The sequence below is a fragment of the Ipomoea nil genome, unplaced genomic scaffold (genome assembly GCF_001879475.1).
Source record: "Ipomoea nil cultivar Tokyo-kokei standard unplaced genomic scaffold, Asagao_1.1 scaffold2516, whole genome shotgun sequence".
NCBI classification, from domain to species: Eukaryota; Viridiplantae; Streptophyta; class Magnoliopsida; order Solanales; family Convolvulaceae; genus Ipomoea; species Ipomoea nil.
Window position 1 is genome coordinate 396,757 of NW_017618944.1, and position 20,250 is coordinate 417,006.

The window sequence follows — 20,250 nt, forward strand, 5'->3', positions numbered from 1 at the left end:
ATAATTGCAGATACATAATATGATAACTACAGGTACATAAACTATCAACTGCAAATACAGAATGTGACAATTATAAATACAGAATCTAAAAGTTATTTTTGGATCATGATCGGCAATACAAGATAGACCTTAGGGGGCGTTTGGTTTAGGTTATATAAGATAACCAAGGGAATGTGACATTCCAAAGCTCACATTCCGGTGTTTGGTTCATATTATCTCAGGGAATCTAACATTCCCAAGGAATGTCACATTCCCTCCACATAGGATTTTGAAGAGAATGTGATTCCCTTCAAAATCTTAGGTAATCTAAGATAACCTTGGTTATGTTAGTTATATATATATATATATATATATATATATATATATATATATATATATATATTTTTTTTTTTATTATGTTATGTTAGTTTATAAAATAATTTTGTTTCTCAAGTTCAAGATTTTAGTTAATATTTTAAAATCATGTGATTATATATGATACCGTTATCTTATTTATTTATTTTAATTTTTAAATTTATTAAAATATATGAAAATATGTTAAGGATATTATAGTGTGTATAAAAGATAACCCTAAACTAAACATCATTATATTACATACCTCAATTTTAACCAAACACAGGAATCTAACATTCCCAGTAATCTAACATTCCCAGCAATCTAACATTCCCTAAGGTAATCTTACATTCCGTGAACCAAACGACCCCTTAGTCCATGGTATAATTTGCCAAAGAATTATTAGTGGGCTTGGATCCCATTAAAAGCCCAGCCCATTAGAAAGAACTCCTTAACAAACGAAAAGGAAGAAGAATTTACATGGCGCAAACGCAGCATAGTCGATACTAGTTATTGACAATTGTTAAACAGAAGAGGAACACGTCGGACCACTGCTACCGTTCCGCCTCCGCCTCCGCCGCGGGTTACGCCGTCGCGAAGGGTATTTGAATGCTTGCACTCTTGTTCTTGTATATTGTGAACCCTATAGTTTGGATTCCCACGCTGAATATATTGTATTTCCCTGTAAAAATGCCTAGTTTATTTTCTTGGTTTGTAGTTCATAATAATTTGACCGGTTAGAGATATGAGGGTTTGGTTAATCTTGGTTTTGGAGAGCCGTTATGTGTTGAGCATCAAATTCTTTCATACTTCACTCACATCTCCCTCCAAGTGAGAGTTTTGGATGTGCATGCAGTTAAGCTGAAGATTGGAAGAAAACAAAAAAAATTCAATTTCGCAATAAACCATGGAAATGTCAAAATCTGGGAAACCTTTTTTGTGCATTTTCACTTCCATCTGTTTTTAACTGATATTCCAGCAATCAGAGTTTCATTTTTTGGTTAATGCTTGGGTTAGATCCTGAACTAGAACTAGTAGATAACCCTGGGGGATTTTACACTGATTTAGGGTTGTGTTACACTTAACATTTTTGTTTTTGTTTTTGTTTTAAAACTTGCTTTCAGGATTATGAAGCGGATGCAGTTAAAAATAACTGATTTAAACTATGATGTTTTGAAACATGTAGTGCACTATGTAGTGATATCGTCTGATGGAGCCGAGAACCTTGCCAGTGTGATATCTGTGTGAGTATTGATTTCAGAAAGTCGTTGAGAGTCGTATGGTATTTCCTTGGCAACTGAGTACAGGACTGGCTTTGTTTATAGTTGCAGGTTGTTTAAGGAAGTTGCCAATGATCCGGACATCTTGAAAGCTGTAACATTTGATGATATTAAGCTCCCTGCTATCCCTGGGTCATTTTGGCAACCTTCGGGCCTTTTATGTACTTGTGTAGCCAAAGGAAACCGGAGTGCTTCTGACAAAGTAACTGATTATGCAGAAATGCTCAATGCAACTCATAAGGTCCTTAAAAGGGATATGTTCCGTGCAAAGATGGTATAAAGTATAAACTATAAAGCCTATTGGCACATGTTTCTTTTTCTCCCCTTACTATTGTTTTGACTAAGAATAGGGGGTTTATCTGCAGATTCTCATGGCGAGAAATAGAGCGGTTGAAACTGTAAATACAAGGGCGAGGAAGAAGGCCCTGGATTCAGCAATAGATGTTGGTATTTTGACTGCAATCATTTCATTTTTCGGGTAGTTCCAGCTAGTATATAACTAACAAAGATGGGCTCACACGATGTTTAAACCTTGAAATGTACAAGCAGGAGTGCACGAAGACCTGTGATGCTGTTGATGCTCAACTACAAAGAACGGAGCAGTTCTTGGAGATGCTCAATGCAGTGCAGAGAGGTACTAAGCACGCTAAATGAACGGCTTTTGCTGGTCTAGAAGAGCTATTCATATTACTGGTGTAAATTTGCAGAGAAACTACTTCTTCCGGAATGCAGCGGGAGCTGTGGGATATCGTAGAAATATGCAAGCTAAAGATCTCATTCCCGGGGAGGGTCGTATTGTTTTTATTTCAATTGTTGGCAGAAGAAGATGACATTGAAGAGGCCTTAGCCTATCTCTCCTCAAAACATATAGCCATGTATGTAATTTCGAGGCTGCTAGAGGATTTTTGCTTTCGGTTTGTAGTGCTATTGTTCTAGCTTTCTACATCATATGGTCTTATCAATTTTTGCTAGAATTCTGCTTTTTGTCATTTCCATTCCTTTCAAGCTCTTCATAGAACCAGATACAACTCAGCCGAGAAGTACTCAAGTACTCTAACCAACCTTCAAATCTTATTTATTACACGCCAGAAAATGTATGTTTCAATCACAGGGGGCTGGGGAGCATCATCATATAATATAATTATTATAAGCATTAAGCAATAATCAGCATCACTATTCCAAATAAATACTTCTACAAAGGTGCCGTTTTCTTCTAGCGCACGTACCACTAAGTCCTTTCGCTTTTTTGTTTTATAGCCTATAGCCTATGGGAAAAGCATTCCCAAATAATATAATAATATTTATTAAAATATAAGATATAAGATTAGAAATATAAACTAATAAGAAAAAGAAAAAAGATACTGGCCCTGTTTGGTAAAATGGCGGTTAGCTGATAGCTGATAGTTGTTGGCTGATTGTGTTAATTAGAGGGTATAAATAGTTGATAACATAATTAGAGGGTATAAATAGTTGATAACATTAACTGATTGTAGAAAAGTGTTTGGTAAATTAGCTGTTAGCTGATAGCTGTTTGGTATAATTTCTTTTCTCAAAAAGCTAATTAAAAAAGTTGCTTGGAGTAGCTTTTTGAATTTTAGCCTTTTGGAGTTGCAAAAAGTTAATTAACCAAACATTTACATTGATATTTTAACTAAATCAAACAATTAATAGTGATCAAATAAGCCAAAATTAGCCTATAGGCTAAATTTTTACCAAACAGGGCCACTATGTTTTTTTAGTACTATTGTAGTATCTTTCTCAACTTATTGAAACACAAAAAATCAATATCATCTCCACTAAAACTCAAACCCATGATCTTTCATTTGGAAGAGTCAATTTGTGCCACTAGACCACATAATTGATTCTCTGATTATATTAAGTATAATCTAGAAATGACAAATTTCAATCAATCCCGCAAATATACCTAGTAATGGAGATGGAGATGGAGAAAGGCGTCGCAGTCAAGGGCGGAGCCAGGATTTGTTGGTGCGGGGGGCCGAGTTCGCCGCCACTCCCGACAGGATCCAGTTGCCACTGCTCATAGCCGGTAGCCCGAGTTCACCGTGGTTGCCGTCGTGAGTCGTCAATTGAGGAAACGAAAGAGAGGATTTAGCCCGAATTCACCGCGATTGTTGTAATTTGTGAAGATGATGAATCCATCTCCAATAAAAAAATAATTCATAGAAAAATTTCAAGGATTTAAAGAATAAAAAAGAAATGAAAAATTACATTTTATACTTGCAAGTAGAAAATTGAAGAGAATCTATTGTCTGGAATGTCTGCATACTACGTTTGCGTTTTTGGTTTGCAGATTAGGAATTTGGATGGTTTGTGTATTATACTTACTTTGGAAATTTTCTTTTAGGGGAAAAATATTTGGTGATGGACTGATGAAGGTCGACACAATAGCTATTAAGCCTATTAACCTAATTATAATACTAATTAAAAAAAAAAATTGGAGGGGCCAAGCCGCAATGCCCATGCTGTGTAGCCTGTGATGCTACTAACAAAAAAAAAAAAAAAAAAAAAAAAAAAAAAAAAAACTTTTTTAGGGAGGGGGAGGGGGGGGGGAGCGGGTAGGGGCAACGCCCCCTCCTACTAAAAGATGGCTCCGCCACTCATAGTCATGCACTCCATAATCCATTACTCGAATTGATCAGAAAAGACTAAGCTAGACATAATTCAAGGCCAGTTTTTGGCTCGTACATTATGCCCAATAATACAGGGTCTCAATTTTAAAAGGCTCAGTATTCATTTTTGACCTAGTTATTTAAACCCACATTCCTTACCTCTTTCTACCTTACTTAAAACTCATCAATTTTTATCCCCAAATCACGTACCACCATTGAAGAGGACAAGATTTTTCCTTCATTAATTTTACAACTTTTAGTAGGGTCTTAAATAATGGATTCACAAAGACGACCCTGACATAACTTCAACCAAGAAATGATACAACGTGGTGAGGGAGACTACAGATATTTAAGGAGTTACAGTTCTACACCGAAATAGAATAGAATTAACATTTCCTCTACAATCTCAATTAAGCAATATCACCAAAGTATATGCTTGCCAGAAGGGCCTATTTGTAGCATTATAGTATAGTATTAGTATAGTACATAAAATAACAAATATCTTTTCAATTTGACTATAACAAAGTCTAGAGCAGCAACAAAATTTACAAGGCAATCGCCTCCTACACTCGTTCAGTCACAGACCAGAAGTACCATCTTGTACTTAGCTTCATAAACCCTTCAATGATACAACAGTAACTTTTTTTTTTACCTGCCCGGCAACACAAGTCGTGATTCCCCTAGTGGATGGAGCTAGCAGAAAATGCACTCCAACTTCCTTCCGCCACTTGGAATTTCAAATCGGATTGATTGTTTACCCATCACGGCTTTAAGCTGTTGTCTCGCTTGATGCAACTAGAACATTGCTGCCTGGTAAGGGACTACTACATCCTGGCTGGGCATTCTTCGTTTGAAACTCCTCCAATTCATTGGTGGAATAAATTTCTGATTGAAGAGATGGCACTATATTCTTCACATGCAACCAAGTTAGTTGCCAGAAACTGTCCCCCCCAGCAGAATCACTTGGCGAAAGAATTCCACTTGTCTTCATGACAAGCAACGTGTTTTTAAGAAGCTCTGGAACAAGTTCATGGATTTTGTCACTCCGCTTCCCTCTGAAGTTCATCTTTATGCATCTCTCAGTGCGACCAAGAACCCCTAACCAAAGTTTGCAGAAAGCTGTAGCCTGTGAGAGATCCTGGAGACACTGCAAAAACACTTTTGACATGAGCTTCAGGGACAAAACAATTGCCCCTTCAATTTTTCTATATTCCTTCACAGAGTTCTGCTGTGCAGTTTCAAGTAAATCATCCAGCAATGTGAAGATCACTTGATCAAAGCATTGCAACCACAAGTCATTTGGTATATGGATACTATCAACTCCCGTTAAGCACCTTTGCAACATCAAAATAGCATGATTCCTTACTTCATCTCTTGGGTCCAAACATACTTTCCTTAGCCCCTGTACCAGTCTCAGCCACATCTCCCATATATCCTGAGCCAATTTTGTAGCAGCCTCCTCCACAAGACCTTCCTTTGTCTTCTGAGACCATCTCAAAAGACAATTAACTGAACTTGCCATCAGATCCAATGATTTTACTGACCGGTCATCATTTGCCACTCGGGACTCTGCAAACTGCCTGGCTGCATTAATGCAAAGGACATAATTTGCAGGTAAGAGGTGGGCCCCGTCAGCCATGATAAAAGACAGTGTCTCAAACCCGGCCTCTGATGCCTCTGGATGCCTAGCTGTAATTGAAAGCAGTGAAATGATTATCCGCCAGCCCATGTTAGATCGTATCTGTATTGCATTTGCTTTCACAAGGTGCATAACTTCCTGTATTATCTGTTCAAGATATGCATCAGCAACCCGAGCATCCAGTTTCAGTACCAGTTGCAGAGAGTTTAGAAGCTCATCAGTTAGGTTCTCCTTGTAAGGAAGTAACCGCTGGCATATGCGAAGCAACCCAAAAACAGCCTTCTCAACCAGAGCACAAGGCATTACAGTTGACTGGACAATACTGACAATGTACTCATAAACATCTTGCCACAGAAGCATAATCCTATCTCTATTATTTAGAGAAATTGCAACCAGCAACTCCAAACAAAATATTGCAGTCTCTTCATCTTCCAAACGGTGATTTCCTTTGCGAGGCTGTTCTGCAGCTGAAACGAGCATCCGAACAAGTTGCAGTAAGGAATCGGCTTGCAGAAATTTACTCTCAGCAAAGATGTTATCAATGTGACAACTTTGTACTGTTTGGACAGTGCGCTGATGAGCAGCAACATGTTCTTCACTTGGCTGAGGTACAGGTTCTTCAGTATCTAGATATAAAAGCTGGCTAAATCGGCCTATTAAACCAGACGGCTTCCTAGAAGTGGCTCGTACAGGAATATTGGATGCTGGTGGGGAAACAACAACAGATTTCCGTTGATCTAGATCAGATGAAGATTCCGGATCATCAGTTGCATCACTAACAAGGCAAGAAGGAAGAAGGCCTAATCTCTGCAAACTTAAAATGCAATCCAGTATGTTTTTCCAACTAGTGTGAATATGGTCACCGTAATTGTTTGCTATTGTGAAAACTGCAGTAGTGGCCATTCTAGCTTTAATGTCATCTCCGAATTTAAGAATAAACTCTTCAAAGTAGGATGGAAGCAACAAGGATGTGAATTTGCAAAGTGATACAACCAAATCATCCAAAACTTCATCGAAATTATAGGCAGCTGTGATCTTAGCAGTGGCCAAGAATCCATCAATACATGTCTGAAAAACATCCTCCTGCTCTGCATGATCAAAAACCACACAGATGGCAGCAATTGTGTGCCTAGACAGTATTGCAAACATTTGACTATCAAGATAAGGTCCTGGTTCACATACTATGAATGGGTTAGTATGCTTTGATCTGTGTACTAGACCAATCCAATAGCTTGCCATCATAACAGAGACTCCAGCATCTGCATCAGGGGTCATCCGGATCTCATTCTTACATATGGAGTGGTAAAGCTCAGAGAGAAACTCTCGTGGAAGGTCATTCCCTCCATTTATTCTCCGATTGTTACGAATGAAATCTTCTTCTGTCATCTTCTTCTTAACCTGAGTATTGTGTTGATCTGTGTTAAGCAGTATAAGTGAATACGACAGCAGGAGAGCAGCATCTTTATTTGCCAGAATATTTGGCGATTGTTCATAATATCTCTCAGAGAATGCTTCAAGCACCCTCTGTATTTTTTGTGACTCTCCAGGCAATCGAAAACTTTCCAGAAAGATCCGAAGTGCTGTATCCAAAGTAATGTCCTGAAAATCAAATGTCCTAGCAAATTCATGAAGCACTTCAATGCAAAATTCATCATGGCTCCCTAAGAAATCTCCAACAACATTTTTATCTAATCCAGTTGTGTATCTGAAAAAGCAGGCCACACTCATGGGGTCAATTTTATCAGGTAACAAATGCACTCCTTGAAGAAACTCCAGACCCTTCTTTGGATCTCGGTTGAAGTGATCAACACCAGTCATCAATTTCCTCTTAATGTGCTTCATCCTATGCACAAATGGAACCCAATGAACAGGATCACTGTAGTCATCACATACCTTTGTCCAGAATGGCTTATATTCTTCAAGGTCTAATGAAGTAGGTTCAGGAACTGGTAAACCATTACCAATTCTTTCACTCATGCCCTGGATCACAGAAATTAGGCCATCCAGTGCAAGAGTATTCATTGCTGATAAGGGGTCATTCACTGGAAAAGAGCTCTTTGATAAGAGGTTAGCAAAGTCTTCAAAAATATTGCTGCAGGATATATCACAGTCAAAATTGGCATACATCTCTGTCATGAACATATGCTGCCGGCAGAAATCAACAAGAGTTTCCATAGCAACCTCCTGCAGTTGGTATGAAGTGTCATGCTTACTATGTGCTATCCTCAAAAGCACACCAGAGAAAAAAGCTTCAAGTTGTAGTTTCAACTTAGTACGTAGATGATGATATAAATTAAGAACGATGCTACAAACTGTTGAAAGGATTAGTGGACTCATCGACAAGCCAAAGCGCATCAAGTTATGGAATAGCTCCTCCTGTATCAGGGACAATAATTCTGGATGACTTCCAAAAGAATCACCACCTAATTCTATTGCTGAATTAATTAAACCCAGTGCAAAAAGGGGAACATCTTCATCATATGCTATAGCATTCAATCTGGGACCAATTTCCATGTGATCCAACACATTCAGAAGGGAGCACAGGAAATGAAGTATCTCCACCATGCAAGGGATTCCATAAGGTTCCATCATGGATCGCTCTCCACTATTAGAATTCTCTTTCCTATGGCCAACCTCATTTGTTGCTTCATCCTCCTTATTTCCTGATGTGACTGGGGACATATTTGTAGGAAAGAGACCAGATGGCATCTTGCCATCAGATTCTGCATTAAAATGTCCATTGTCTCCAGAAGTTTGACCCACCATAGGCACACTACCCTGGAATATATGTTCTTGAGTGAAAAATAAAGCAAGGTATAAATTTCAAAAATTTAAAAACTTAAGTTCCATCCTGCCACCAAACTTGGTTTCACACTACAAGTTTCAAAAAAAATAAAAAATAAAAAAAATAAAAAAAATAGAACTCAATAAAAATTGAAACCCTGAGCTTTAGCTATCATAACAAATGAGCACTCCACATGGATGCTAATCCACATACCCAAATGAAAAAATAAAAATTGACATACTGTCACTGTTTAAAATGACTGTCAAAAAGCAGTGATAAGTAAATGTCTTTGTAGGCAGCCTAAGGTAGCATGGCGCCAATTTCCTCTAGATGGTAAACATGTTATATCTCTGAAGTGAAGATATCATCGTTCAAGTGAAGAAAGGATAGAAAGGTGTATTATCATTCTTACCTCGGGGATAGCACATGATCTCCTTCCCTGAGCCAGAGCACCTTCTTTGGTGTCAATATCAGGCAGATGATAAAATATACACCTAACTAATTCATGCATTGTATGGCGGGCTATCCTCTGTAAGAGTTCACTTTTGACACTTGCTTGATGGACCAATCGGAAGCACGTAGTTACTATGTTGCATACATGATGGTTACTCAAATAAACAGATGCCTTGTTTTTCATGCAAGCCAAAAGAACCTGAAGAATCTTCATTAGCACCACTTCTTCAGATGCAGGATCAGTCACTTCAAAACGACAGCTTGTCACAGCATCAACTATCTGACACAAAGCTTTATCTACATTTATTGTAGATGAATCAAGTATTTCTAGGGTCAAGAATTTGTATATGGAAGACAAAGCAACACCAGTGATTGGTGCAGAAGTTTCATCAGACTGCGTTACATCAAGAAAAGGCTGGAGATAAGCCAGTGGATCAATATTGTTCCATTGATGTTGCCATGAGAATACTTTTTTCCTCAGGTCCTTGAAGGATTGCAGCAGTGAATGTTCTAACTGATCATCATCAGCAGCATAATGAACTCCCCAGCGTACATTTCTTCTCATCACAGCTAAAACCGCACCAATTTCTGAATTCACAATACATGCCAAGGCACGCTTGGAAGGCTTCTGCCTGTCACATGGCGGTTCCATGCAGATACCATTGACTTCACTCTGCTGATTCAGGCACCCCATATTGGCTTAGCTACCCAACAGGTCCTCCTCAGATACAGAGAGAGTCAATAATATACCGTGTGAAATAAAGTACCATAAAACCGCAAATTTGTATCTGTGGAAGTAATATGGAAATTATTTAGTTTATTTAACAATGCACTAAAACCTAAGAACCTTAACGAAACATACAGAAAAATGTATTTGAAATAATTTTAAAACATTAAGTAAGATGGCAATAAACCAGATGCTATTAAAAGATCACAATGAAAGCTTTCACAACAATCACTAATTACAACTACACATCCAATTTTACCGGGATATAAACCATAGTATTTGCTCACAATAACAAAATAATTTCGCCGCAAGCCTCTGTAAACCCCTCCAAACATGATTAAAAAAAACAATTGCATATTTCTCATAAAATCGTGAAAATAACCTAATTTCATCTTCAAATTTTCTAAGCAAAAAAATTATGATCCAGAAAAACTAAAAGTAATAACAATAGATATAAGAGAGACCAATTATATTAACTTAAATTTGGAAAAAAAAACGAAATCGAAAAGCGTGCATCAAATAATCTAGAGCATGAAATCCGGAAGGGTAGATCTAGATCAGTGGCGGTTTAAATCAAACGAGCATAGCAACTAATGGCGAGACGGAAATTGCATGCCTCAATTGGGAGTTGAAGCGAAGAGGTAAAGCGGCACCGATCGGATCCACAGGAAAGATGCTGGTCAAACCAGGTAGACACAGCTGACCGGGGAAGAGAGCTGTTCGTCGGCGGCCGACGGGACAAACCTTGGCATTTGATGCCTGATGTCTGAGTCAAATCACCAAATTTTTATGAAAATTGGTCGGGGCTCGCGAAAGGGGAAAATAAGAAATCAGAAATATGTCAAATAATCCGTAATTAGGCATGTGATACACATTAAATTTTAATACTCCGTATGATATAACATAGTTAATTTATCAATCAATTTTAATTTATTTAACTACTATTACTTCATATTTATTTTTTATAAAATTATTTTGCATGTAATCAGCTATCAACTAACAGCTAATTTGTCAAACATTTTTTCTATAATCACACTATCAGGTAATAGCTAACGACTAATTTACCACGTTTATCACGTTTTTGTCCTCCCTAACCTTGTCGTCAATTGTCATGTCTTGGTTTAGGAATTTTAATTCGATTATGTTTTAGTGCAAGCACGAAACACGCTATCTATTTAAATTCCCACAACTCTTAGGATTAACTAACCCATGTATATGTGCCATTCACATGGAACATTTCCCCTGGGCAGCCTTCAAAGTTCTCATTTGAATATTTGCTACTACAACCAAGATCTGAATCAACAACCACTTTGCGTATGCTCACGCTCATGATTTTTGCGATGATTGTTGCGCTCTCCTGCTCACCGGGGCTTGCCTCTTGCCCCAATAAGTGAGTATATGTCGCACACTTAACTACCATCCATTTTTAGGGTTAGCTGATTTGATATGTGAGTTGTTAAGTGTTACACACTCATTAGTGAATTTCAACTTCCACGACTACCATATTGTAATTTTAATCGACCAACACCTTTTATATGATCTAGGTTAGTGTGCATTTGATTCCATGGTGTAACTCAAAGGAGCAGTCACATTGCCCTATCTATTTAAAGTTAATTTGATAATAGGTCGGGAGAGCGATATAGCTCAATACCTTTAATCATTGATTTTACCCCATAAAATTTTTACGCTAGCTCCATCTAATCTTGAGAGAAACTTCAAAGTAATATTATAATCATTAATTAATTAAATCTAAATTAAATATATAGAATGGTTTAATTAATAATATAAAGAAAATACTTGGTGTACTCTCATTTTATATTCTCAACTTGTATTTTCTTTCACATGTTTTTTATGTAGACACTCTTCTATAGACTCACATGATAAAAAATAATCAATCATAATTTGTCGCTCAGGAAGAAATAGAAGTAAGTGAGTAGAATTTGAGAGTTTGCATAGTAGAACTCATAATATAATATGGAGTACAAATTTGTATTTTTATTAGTTTTCCAAAATATCAATAATTTCAGGTCACAGTATAATTTTTTCAAAGTCATGCAAATTTAGTGGAAAAAGATAAGAAGTAACAACAAAAACTCATGGGGCCATTGCAGAATTAATTCATGTTTGTATATTAATTCACGAATAGCGGAGGTGACGAGGGAGGTTGGTAAAGATGATGAATCGGCCATTAACTGAGAAAACACCTCTATCCTCCTCTCGTTCTCTCTCTCCATTTTACTCGCTCTATGCATATTATCAGTCTTTCTTTATATACATATATATACATTCATGGGTACATAGATACATAATTCGTTGAGAAAGAGAAGGGTTGGGACCTTGCAGGGTCCTGCGCATCTGACCCGTTTACCCGTTGCCTCTCTCTCTCCCTGGGTTTCTTTTGATCTCCAGAGGGAGGGAGACCGGCCGCCTCTGTTGTCCCCATACAATAGGTAAAAGAACTGTGTGTATAAATTATGTGTATATTGATCTAATGACATTATATAATGATATGGGTAGGCTTTGCATTTCGGATAGGAACATTTTTCTTTATACATATCGTGTTAGTTTCTTTCTTTTTGTGAAAGTATAAGTTTAATATTGCTTTAATCTGTGAGATTTGAATAAAGTTGATGGCTTTATTTTAATTCCCATCTTTTGAGTCCACCTAATACTGCTTTCCTGTAGGTGATAATCTTTTAGTTTGCCCTTTTTTTTCTTTTTTTCTTTTTTTTTTTTTTGTTTCATTTAAATAGTAAGAATTATCCTTCTTGATAATGCCTAACTATTATTTATGTTTTATTCTGGGGAATGGTCTTTTTCCACTAATGATTTCCAGTTTTATCTTAGTTGCTTGGTAGTTGCTATTTGTTTGTTTGCCTCATTCTCCTTTTTGGAACTTTCTGCTTTCATTTTCATGTCATCTTACTCTCTACGGCTCCTCAATGTGAACCCACACCAATTTGGTTATGCTTCTGTTTGTTTGTATGCTTGATTGATTGTGATACACTACCACCCATTTTATTCTTTTGGAATTTGTTCATGATTTCCCTTTTTGACATTGATCCATTTTCTCTCATGCAGTATTTTCACTTCTGCCGTCTTATTTGACATGTTTTTCTTCCATTTAGTCTTCAAAAGCGAATCCGTAAAGGTCATGGCATTTCCCACAATCATTCTTGTTCTATATTTGCACAGCCTGATATTCTCAACAGGGCTAGAGAAGAAAAACAAGTGAAAAGCACTTACCATACATTGTATCCTATGATTCCTTTTCAAATCTTTTCTGTGTCTAGTTTTTGCCGTTTATCACATGGTACTGCTTAACGTTCTGTACCTTATCAATCCTCGAGCCTAACAGCTTCTCTCTGCCTGGAGACTTAAAAAAAAAAATTCTTTACCTTGTGAGTTTTGTTGTGTTCATTGTCACTTGTCAGAGGAATATATAGTTGATACCCATATTGATCATATTCCATTTGTCTGTGTTTCTACTCTGCAAGTCCTGGTCAGTGATGACTAGTAGCATACTGACACTTCATACCTAAAAAGACTGTAACACATCTTTTTCTTGACTTCCTTTCTTGAAGATGTTTGCGTGGTGTTAAGGTAGTATATCTATGGTTTAACTATCTTCAGCGTTTGATATTTTCAGATTATGTGATTCGGAGTACTGGTTTAAGAAAGCCACTCGATTTGGAAATTTGATGAATTACTCTTCAGTTCATATGATTTCTCATTAATTGACTTCTTTGTATTGTTTTAAATTTCCTTTCCAAGTTGAGCATGAAATGTATTTCATAGCATAATCTAATATCTAGTGTTACTGGTGAAGTTGGATCTCGTATGAGGACAGCATCAGGTAGCGAGATTTGTAAGCGGAGTCAGATTAATGGGTATTTGTGCATCAACACCGTCTCAGACAATCCAGGTGAAGAAGAAACACCACCATCGCCGCCGCCACAAGAGACATCGCGGAAAGGTTTCGAGTGCTGTTATAGAAGGGAATAGGAAAAAGAATGGCGATGCAGCGGCTAGAGTGACAGATATTGCTGTTAGTGAGTTTGTTCACACAACCACAACAGACAAAATATCCGAGGTTTCTAACTCCACATTTCATCTAACTCAGCTGCAATGGCACCATAGCCAGATAGATGCTAACGGTATTATGTTCTTGTTTCCTTGTTTATTGTGTCTGTATTTATGCTGAGGTCGGGTATAATAATGTGCAAGAATTAAAGATACGGATGGGGTTGCTCTTCTATCACTAGGGCAAATGGGAGTTGTTATTATTAAGCATCTTTCCTCAATGCCATAGAACTTCAGGACTATAAATTTGAAACTAATGAGAGATTCACTTGCTTGTAGTAAGTTGCCAAGACGAAGCATGGTTCGATACAGCCAGCATTTTTGAATCTGACTCAGATGATGATGATGATGATGCCGACTTCAGCAGTGTTCATGGAGGTAATTGGCATAATGGCCCTGTTTGGTAACATAGTTAGCTTATCAATCAATTTTGGCTTATTTGACCACTATTAGCTGTTTGACTTGGTTAAACCGCCAATACAAGTGTTTGATTAATTAGCTTTCTGTAATAGCTTATTGCTCCAAAACGCTAAAATTCAAAAAGCTGTTCAAAGTAGCTTTTTCGATCAGCTTTTTGAGAAAGTCATTTTGCATGTAATCAGCTATCAGCTAACAACCAATTTACCAAACATCTTTCTACAATCAGCTAATGTAATCAACTAATTAAACCTACTAACCCAATCAACTAACCGCTATTTACCAAACACCCCCAATATATATTATTTAAATTCCTATCAATAACTCTCGGTATGCATTGCTTAATATAATTTATGATCGACATGGCCGGGCCACATGAATTTAGTGGTCGTAAATTCTTCATGGGGTGGGTTATTGTCACATCTTTAACATAATTATTCGACTTATCTTCTTGTTTTCATCTTCTTTCACATGCTTGCTATTTTAACTCAACTTTTAAAATAATTTTTTGTATTCCTTCCTTGGGGACTGTAAAGAGTCACACTGGGTTAGACTAGCTAATTGATTGGATTCAGTCTTTTACTGTGATTTGGTCCATGTGCATCTTATATTATAACAGGGTATCAGAGCCTGTTCGGTCTACCTTGTGTTCACCCGGTTGTCAACCTGTGGTATTGGTGGCGGCCCAATCTTAGATTATAACAGGGACAATGGAGTTGAGTCATGAATTTGTGGTTTGGTCTTTGTAAAATTTAAGGCTCTGGTGTTTCTTTTACAAACTTTCTGTTGACAGATTTGTTTGTTTCAGTATTGAACTACTCACTTATTTAGTGATATTATTTCATCTCTGTGATACAGATTATTTTCCTTGTGTGCCTAATGGACAAGTACTTCAGTATGAGACTTCATCTTGCTTTGTGGATAGCAAATGTAAGTACAAAGAATATCATGAATGATATCTAAAATAGACAAATAAAACAAAATAAACTTTTTATCAATGATGTCAAGGAGCAAAATGGGCTGTGGACTTCTGTAGGGAAGACTGAGAAGTTTGAAGATATAAGGACAAAAAAGTTAAACCATGCTTGAGTTAAATGTAAAGTATGGCAAACATGACATAAGTGAGAAAAATCAGGAATGCCATGAAGTCTGTCTTACCTAAACCAGTCACTTCTTTAAGTTCCAATGATGTTTTAAGATCATTAATACATCAAATTCTCAGGTGTTTATTCTCAAACAACAAAATCAGCTATCATCAAGGTATCCATAAAGAGGACATCTGTTGATGAAGAAGCAATAGATGATTTATGTAAGTATATTGTGATTTCAGTTTTGGGTATTCTTTCATCGTTATGAATTGAGTCTTTTGGGAATATTTATCCATAATCAGTATGTAGAAATGTTTTTGACTATACGGTTTCCATATTTCTTGGTGAGGAAGATCACCTCTTTTTTAGCATTGTCCATATGATCGGTTGTATTTATTTATTTTATTCTGGTGATTGAAGGTTTGGATGTGGGTCTGGAGGACACTTTTCTCAAGAAAATGTGTCATGAAAATATTGACATACATGCAAGTGGATCGAAAAACTATCTTTACCGGCCCAGAGCAGGACTCACAGTCCCATGTTGTACGGACAAAAAGCCAACACCAGGAACTTGGTCTATTACTGAGCCCTCTAATTTTAAGCTCCGTGGTGATACTTTTTTTAAGTAAGTACGATCTTGAACTTCGTTTTATTGACCAATACATAGGAACTTGGTCGATTACATAACTTCGTTTCATAGCTTCATACTGTATTGTGGGTGGTCAGGCATAAGTTTTGCAATATATTCATTACGACCTTCAACTCAATCTGCAGGGACAAGAAGAAATCCCCTGCTCCAAATTTCTGTCCTTATACTCCCATTGGAGTTGATTTATTTTTGTGCCCAAGAAAGATCAAGCACATTGCACAGCACCTCGAGCTTCCTTCTGTTGAAGCTGATGCTGGGAAACTTCCCCCGCTGCTCATAGTTAATGTTCAGGTATATTTGAAGCGTTTCACTCCAAAAGATGAGCTTTTATTGGAAATGACAAATATCACGCATGTCTTATTAGTACCTTTTTTTCAGCTGCCTAATTATCCTGCGCAAATGTTCCTTGGTGATAGTGACGGGAAAGGATTGAGCCTTGTATTGTATTTCAAACTCTCTGAAAATTATGGGGAAGACGTCTCTCCCCAGTTTCAGGAAAGCATTAAGGTATAAATGACTATTATATTTTTGGGTAAACCCCTGCCTTGTGACCCTAGCCGACAAAGGACCATAAAGAGGTAAACCAGCCTAGGTTGCCATAGATGACTACTATATTTGTGATTTGTGAATAAATGGTCCCACCTCGACCTCCCACCAAAAGCACTAGCAAACTTTACTTAATATGTTTTTTTTTTTTCCTGCTATACACCCTGCAAGAAAGATGTGAGTTTACTAGCGCTTATTTCCCACTGTATTGTTTTATTCCTTTGTCATAATAGCGATTAGTTGAAGATGACATGGAAGCAGCTAAAGGATTTGCAAAAGAGTCTACAGTTCCTTTCAGAGAAAGGTTAAAGATTATGGTTGGGGTTGTAAATCCAGATGATCTTGTATCGATGTCAACTGAAAGGAAACTCTTGAATGCATACAATGAAAAGCCAGTGCTTTCCCGGCCTCAACATGACTTTTATCAGGTTAATATTATGTCTTCAGTTTGATCTTTCTACGATTTCCGTAAACCTTGCTTTCACCAAAATGAATTTGACGCACACAAACATAGTGAGCTAGTGTATGCTATTTCAATGAATTTGTGAAATGCGTGTAACAGGTACACAAACACCCATCTATTTCCAAATGGCATATATATATATAAATATATATATATATATATATATATATATATATATATATATATATATATATATATCCTGAACCATTAATTGTTGTTTCACTGCAGGGCCCAAATTACTTTGAGATTGATCTTGACATTCATCGCTTCAGCTATATAGCAAGAAAGGGACTTGATGCTTTTAGAGAACGCCTGCAAGAGGGAATTCTGGATCTTGGTTTGACAATTCAGGTTTCACAATAATTTACAAGTTTTCCCTTTTTCGACCTCGTTGTCAAGTAAATCACTATTCCTAGTGACTCGCAAATTATATCGTATAAACCAGGGCCCGCCATGCGCATTGTGGACTGGTCCAGATTATTATGTACTTTCAGTTAACAGATTATGTACATTCAGTATAGCCAAATGTATATAATAACTAATAACTGAATATGTATAATCTATTAACTGAAAGTACATAAGATGTATGTTAACTATATATACATAATCTAGACGGGTCAAGTTCTCGTGCGGTCACTCACCATTAGGTACTCATAAATGCACCACAAAGTATTCGGACATGCACCATTAGGTGTGGTGAGATGTGGTGCATTGGTGCATTTCCGAACACTGTGTGGTGCATTTATGCATACCTAATGGTGAATCCGCACAAGAAGCAGTATCCGCATTTGAATCAGTATCTAATCTAGACCAGGTTTACTTATGGTGAATCCTGGTCAACGATATATAAAGATTGCCTAGTTCACTGGACCTATATCTTGTTGATGTTTGTTTCTTGAAGTTTTAACTAATCATTTGTGATAAACATTCAGGCACAAAAGCCAGAGGAGTTGCCAGAGAAAGTTCTTTGTTGTCTGAGGCTAAACAAGATTGATTTTGTTGATCGTGGACAAATCCCAACACTTAGAAGGGTTGATGATGACTCTTTATCAGAGTAGCATCCATTATATTGCCAGCTTTATACCCACCAATAGTATACATGCATGGGGGAATATATATCAGGAATTGAGGGTGGACTGTCAGCTTTCTCCAAGTTGTATTGTGTTGTTTGCCCCAGACAGTGTAAATCTGTACAAAACATCTTTTCTATCTCATGAATACAGAAGACAGAAAAGATGTATTGTACTCAGTTTTACCATATTGTGTGTGTGTATATATATAAATCAGGTGAAAACCAACTTTAACTTGCCTCGAACTGCGAACTTGTGAAGGATTGCACTGCACTTACTACATGATTGCACCGTACCCGGATACAATTGCATTGCAAGGTCCCCCAGGCATATCTAAGAGACGTAGCAGTGCAATCATGTAGTAGTTGCGGTGCAATCCTTCACAAGTTCGCAGTTAGATTAAGGTTGGTTCTCAGCTGATTAGAAATCTATGTATGTATATTCTTTTGTGAGTTGGCAAACAGAAAGATGTCTTGTATTGATTTATAACACTTGTAATGTTCTTATATAACATGAATGCACGTGAAGATTACTCGTTTCCTCCCTCTTGAAGCATGCGTTTCATTTTAACTAAAAGTGTAAGCTGATAGTGACGGATTTTGACATGGATTTGTACTGTTTTGATACCAAATTGAAGCATGCGTTTTATCTCAACTAAAAGTCTAAAGTGATAATTATATTGTACATCTATATTTATATATTATATATATGCTCAACATCACATATACTAACATTGTTTATTCAAGCTTTTTTCATGTATCCCAAATAATATACAACAAGAATGGGCTTTGAGGATGCCTCATTGCTCCCAAAGCTATTTGTAGAAGAGCATGAAGATTGAAGGGCAGTCAAAAATCAGTTCTGTCAAGGCTGTTTGGGTTTAAAATCACGTGACTCCTTGCTTTCGTAAAGGCATTGTACCCAAAGAAAGGTGGCCCTTCTTTTTCTTTTTCATTTTTCATTTTTATATTTTAGGGGATGAGAATTGAACCATTTCCATCCAAAAGAGGTTACCCATCTGATCAATTATGATCATTGAGATTTGAGATTAACTCTCACCCCAACCACTTACAATTTTGTGCCGTGGGTTTTAGTATATTGCAGATTATTTTTATTATACTATATGTTCAGTTACTTGTAATGTAAGTTTATTTTTGTATATTACTTTAAAAAATGAATTTATCTATTGTCAGAGCATTTAGGGATAAAGTACAAATAAGCTATTGAATTAGTTGGAAAACATCAATTAAGTCATCGAACTCAAATAATCTCCAAATAAACCATTAAACCCCGAAAAAAAAAGAGCAATCAACATTTTTTAACTAGTTAACTCCAAGTTTTTGTTGACTGAATTGCCAAATGTTTATTTTATTTATATTTTTTATTATAATCCACTACATACTAATATATTTTAAAATAATTATAATCAAAATAGTTTTGTCTCAGCTAGATCTAATTTATTTATTTATTATTATTTTTTAAATAGAAGATCCAGTGAAAAAATAATAATAAATAAATCAATCAATTAAATCTTGACAAGACAAAACTATTTTGATTATAATTACTTTAAAATATAATACTATCCAAGTGGGTGATATTAATACCCCCTCCGTCCCATTTTATGTGTCTGATTCGGTTAACGAGGCTTGACTAAAGTTATTTTTAATCCAATTTTTCATAGTATTAAGTTTAGTATTAGTATACAAAATTTATAAATTTAGAAACTACACTAAAAGTATTATTAAACACAAAAAATCAAATTTAAAAATAAGTAAAAAATACTAAAGAAAATAAACAAGGAGGAAAGAGTTGGTTTGACCAATGAATAATAAGTAAGACTGATAAAATGAGACAGGTGAAGTAATAATAAGAAGAAAGTAAATATAATAAAATAAACATTTGGCAATCCAGTCAGCAAAAATTTGGAGTTAACCTGTTAAAAATATTAATTGTTCTTTTTTTTCGGGTTCAATGGCTTATTTGAGGTTATTTGAGTTCGATGACTTAATTGATGTTTCCCAAATAGTTCAGTGGCTTATTTGTACTTTGTCCCGAGCATTTATCATTAAAGTTATAACTACTGATGA

General features: G+C 36.4%; 3 protein-coding genes across 11 annotated transcripts; 2 read left to right on the forward strand and 1 right to left on the reverse strand.

Moving 5' to 3' along the window:
* The first annotated feature begins 805 nt into the window (after positions 1–805).
* LOC109153698 lies at positions 806–2,650 on the forward strand. Of its 4 annotated transcripts, XR_002049562.1 has the most exons (7): positions 807–934; positions 1,458–1,577; positions 1,659–1,887; positions 1,979–2,056; positions 2,163–2,247; positions 2,321–2,488; positions 2,620–2,650. XR_002049562.1 is itself a non-coding variant. In XM_019301574.1 (6 exons), the coding sequence occupies exons 2-6, from the start codon at positions 1,462–1,464 to the stop codon at positions 2,365–2,367; spliced, it is 549 nt and encodes a 182-aa protein (XP_019157119.1). In that variant the 5' UTR covers positions 806–934; positions 1,458–1,461; the 3' UTR covers positions 2,368–2,580. The 4 variants fall into 4 exon arrangements, 2 of the variants coding, with proteins under 2 accessions (XP_019157119.1, XP_019157118.1); XR_002049563.1 differs by lacking the exon at positions 2,620–2,650 and having other exon boundaries at positions 806–934; positions 1,979–2,060; positions 2,321–2,587; XM_019301574.1 differs by lacking the exon at positions 2,620–2,650 and having other exon boundaries at positions 806–934; positions 1,665–1,887; positions 2,321–2,580.
* Positions 2,651–4,591: 1,941 nt separating this feature from the next.
* On the reverse strand, positions 4,592–10,675 carry LOC109153697 (ARF guanine-nucleotide exchange factor GNOM-like). Its single transcript, XM_019301572.1, has 3 exons — positions 10,362–10,675; positions 9,080–9,908; positions 4,592–8,660 (listed from the first exon to the last, which is right to left on the reverse strand). Exons 2-3 carry the CDS (start codon positions 9,812–9,814, stop codon positions 5,013–5,015), a joined length of 4,383 nt encoding a protein of 1,460 aa, XP_019157117.1. The 5' UTR covers positions 9,815–9,908; positions 10,362–10,675; the 3' UTR covers positions 4,592–5,012.
* Positions 10,676–11,991: 1,316 nt separating this feature from the next.
* LOC109153715 lies at positions 11,992–18,578 on the forward strand. Of its 6 annotated transcripts, XM_019301603.1 has the most exons (12): positions 11,992–12,297; positions 12,929–13,113; positions 13,676–14,004; positions 14,210–14,308; positions 15,206–15,277; positions 15,570–15,656; positions 15,856–16,060; positions 16,210–16,375; positions 16,463–16,591; positions 16,864–17,058; positions 17,322–17,444; positions 18,026–18,578. In XM_019301603.1, the coding sequence occupies exons 3-12, from the start codon at positions 13,734–13,736 to the stop codon at positions 18,149–18,151; spliced, it is 1,473 nt and encodes a 490-aa protein (XP_019157148.1). In that variant the 5' UTR covers positions 11,992–12,297; positions 12,929–13,113; positions 13,676–13,733; the 3' UTR covers positions 18,152–18,578. The 6 variants fall into 6 exon arrangements, with proteins under 6 accessions (XP_019157148.1, XP_019157146.1, XP_019157147.1 ...); XM_019301601.1 differs by lacking the exon at positions 12,929–13,113 and having other exon boundaries at positions 13,677–14,004; XM_019301602.1 differs by lacking the exon at positions 11,992–12,297 and having other exon boundaries at positions 12,634–13,248; positions 13,677–14,004.
* The last annotated feature ends 1,672 nt before the right edge of the window (positions 18,579–20,250 follow it).

Excerpts from the sequence above, each read along its gene's own strand:
- LOC109153698 (XM_019301573.1), top strand. The coding sequence starts at position 1,462 with ATGAAGCGGATGCAGTTAAAAATAACTGATTTAAACTATGATGTTTTG. Across the intron at positions 2,057-2,162 it reads CCCTGGATTCAGCAATAGAT|GAGTGCACGAAGACCTGTGA; the intron begins GTTGGTATTTTG and ends ATGTACAAGCAG. Across the intron at positions 2,248-2,320 it reads GCTCAATGCAGTGCAGAGAG|AGAAACTACTTCTTCCGGAA; the intron begins GTACTAAGCACG and ends GTAAATTTGCAG.
- LOC109153697 (XM_019301572.1), bottom strand. The coding sequence starts at position 9,814 with ATGGGGTGCCTGAATCAGCAGAGTGAAGTCAATGGTATCTGCATGGAA. Across the intron at positions 8,661-9,079 it reads GATCATGTGCTATCCCCGAG|GGTAGTGTGCCTATGGTGGG; the intron begins GTAAGAATGATA and ends CATATATTCCAG.
- LOC109153715 (XM_019301603.1), top strand. The coding sequence starts at position 13,734 with ATGGGTATTTGTGCATCAACACCGTCTCAGACAATCCAGGTGAAGAAG. Across the intron at positions 14,309-15,205 it reads CTTCAGCAGTGTTCATGGAG|ATTATTTTCCTTGTGTGCCT; the intron begins GTAATTGGCATA and ends TCTGTGATACAG. Across the intron at positions 16,592-16,863 it reads AGTTTCAGGAAAGCATTAAG|CGATTAGTTGAAGATGACAT; the intron begins GTATAAATGACT and ends TTGTCATAATAG.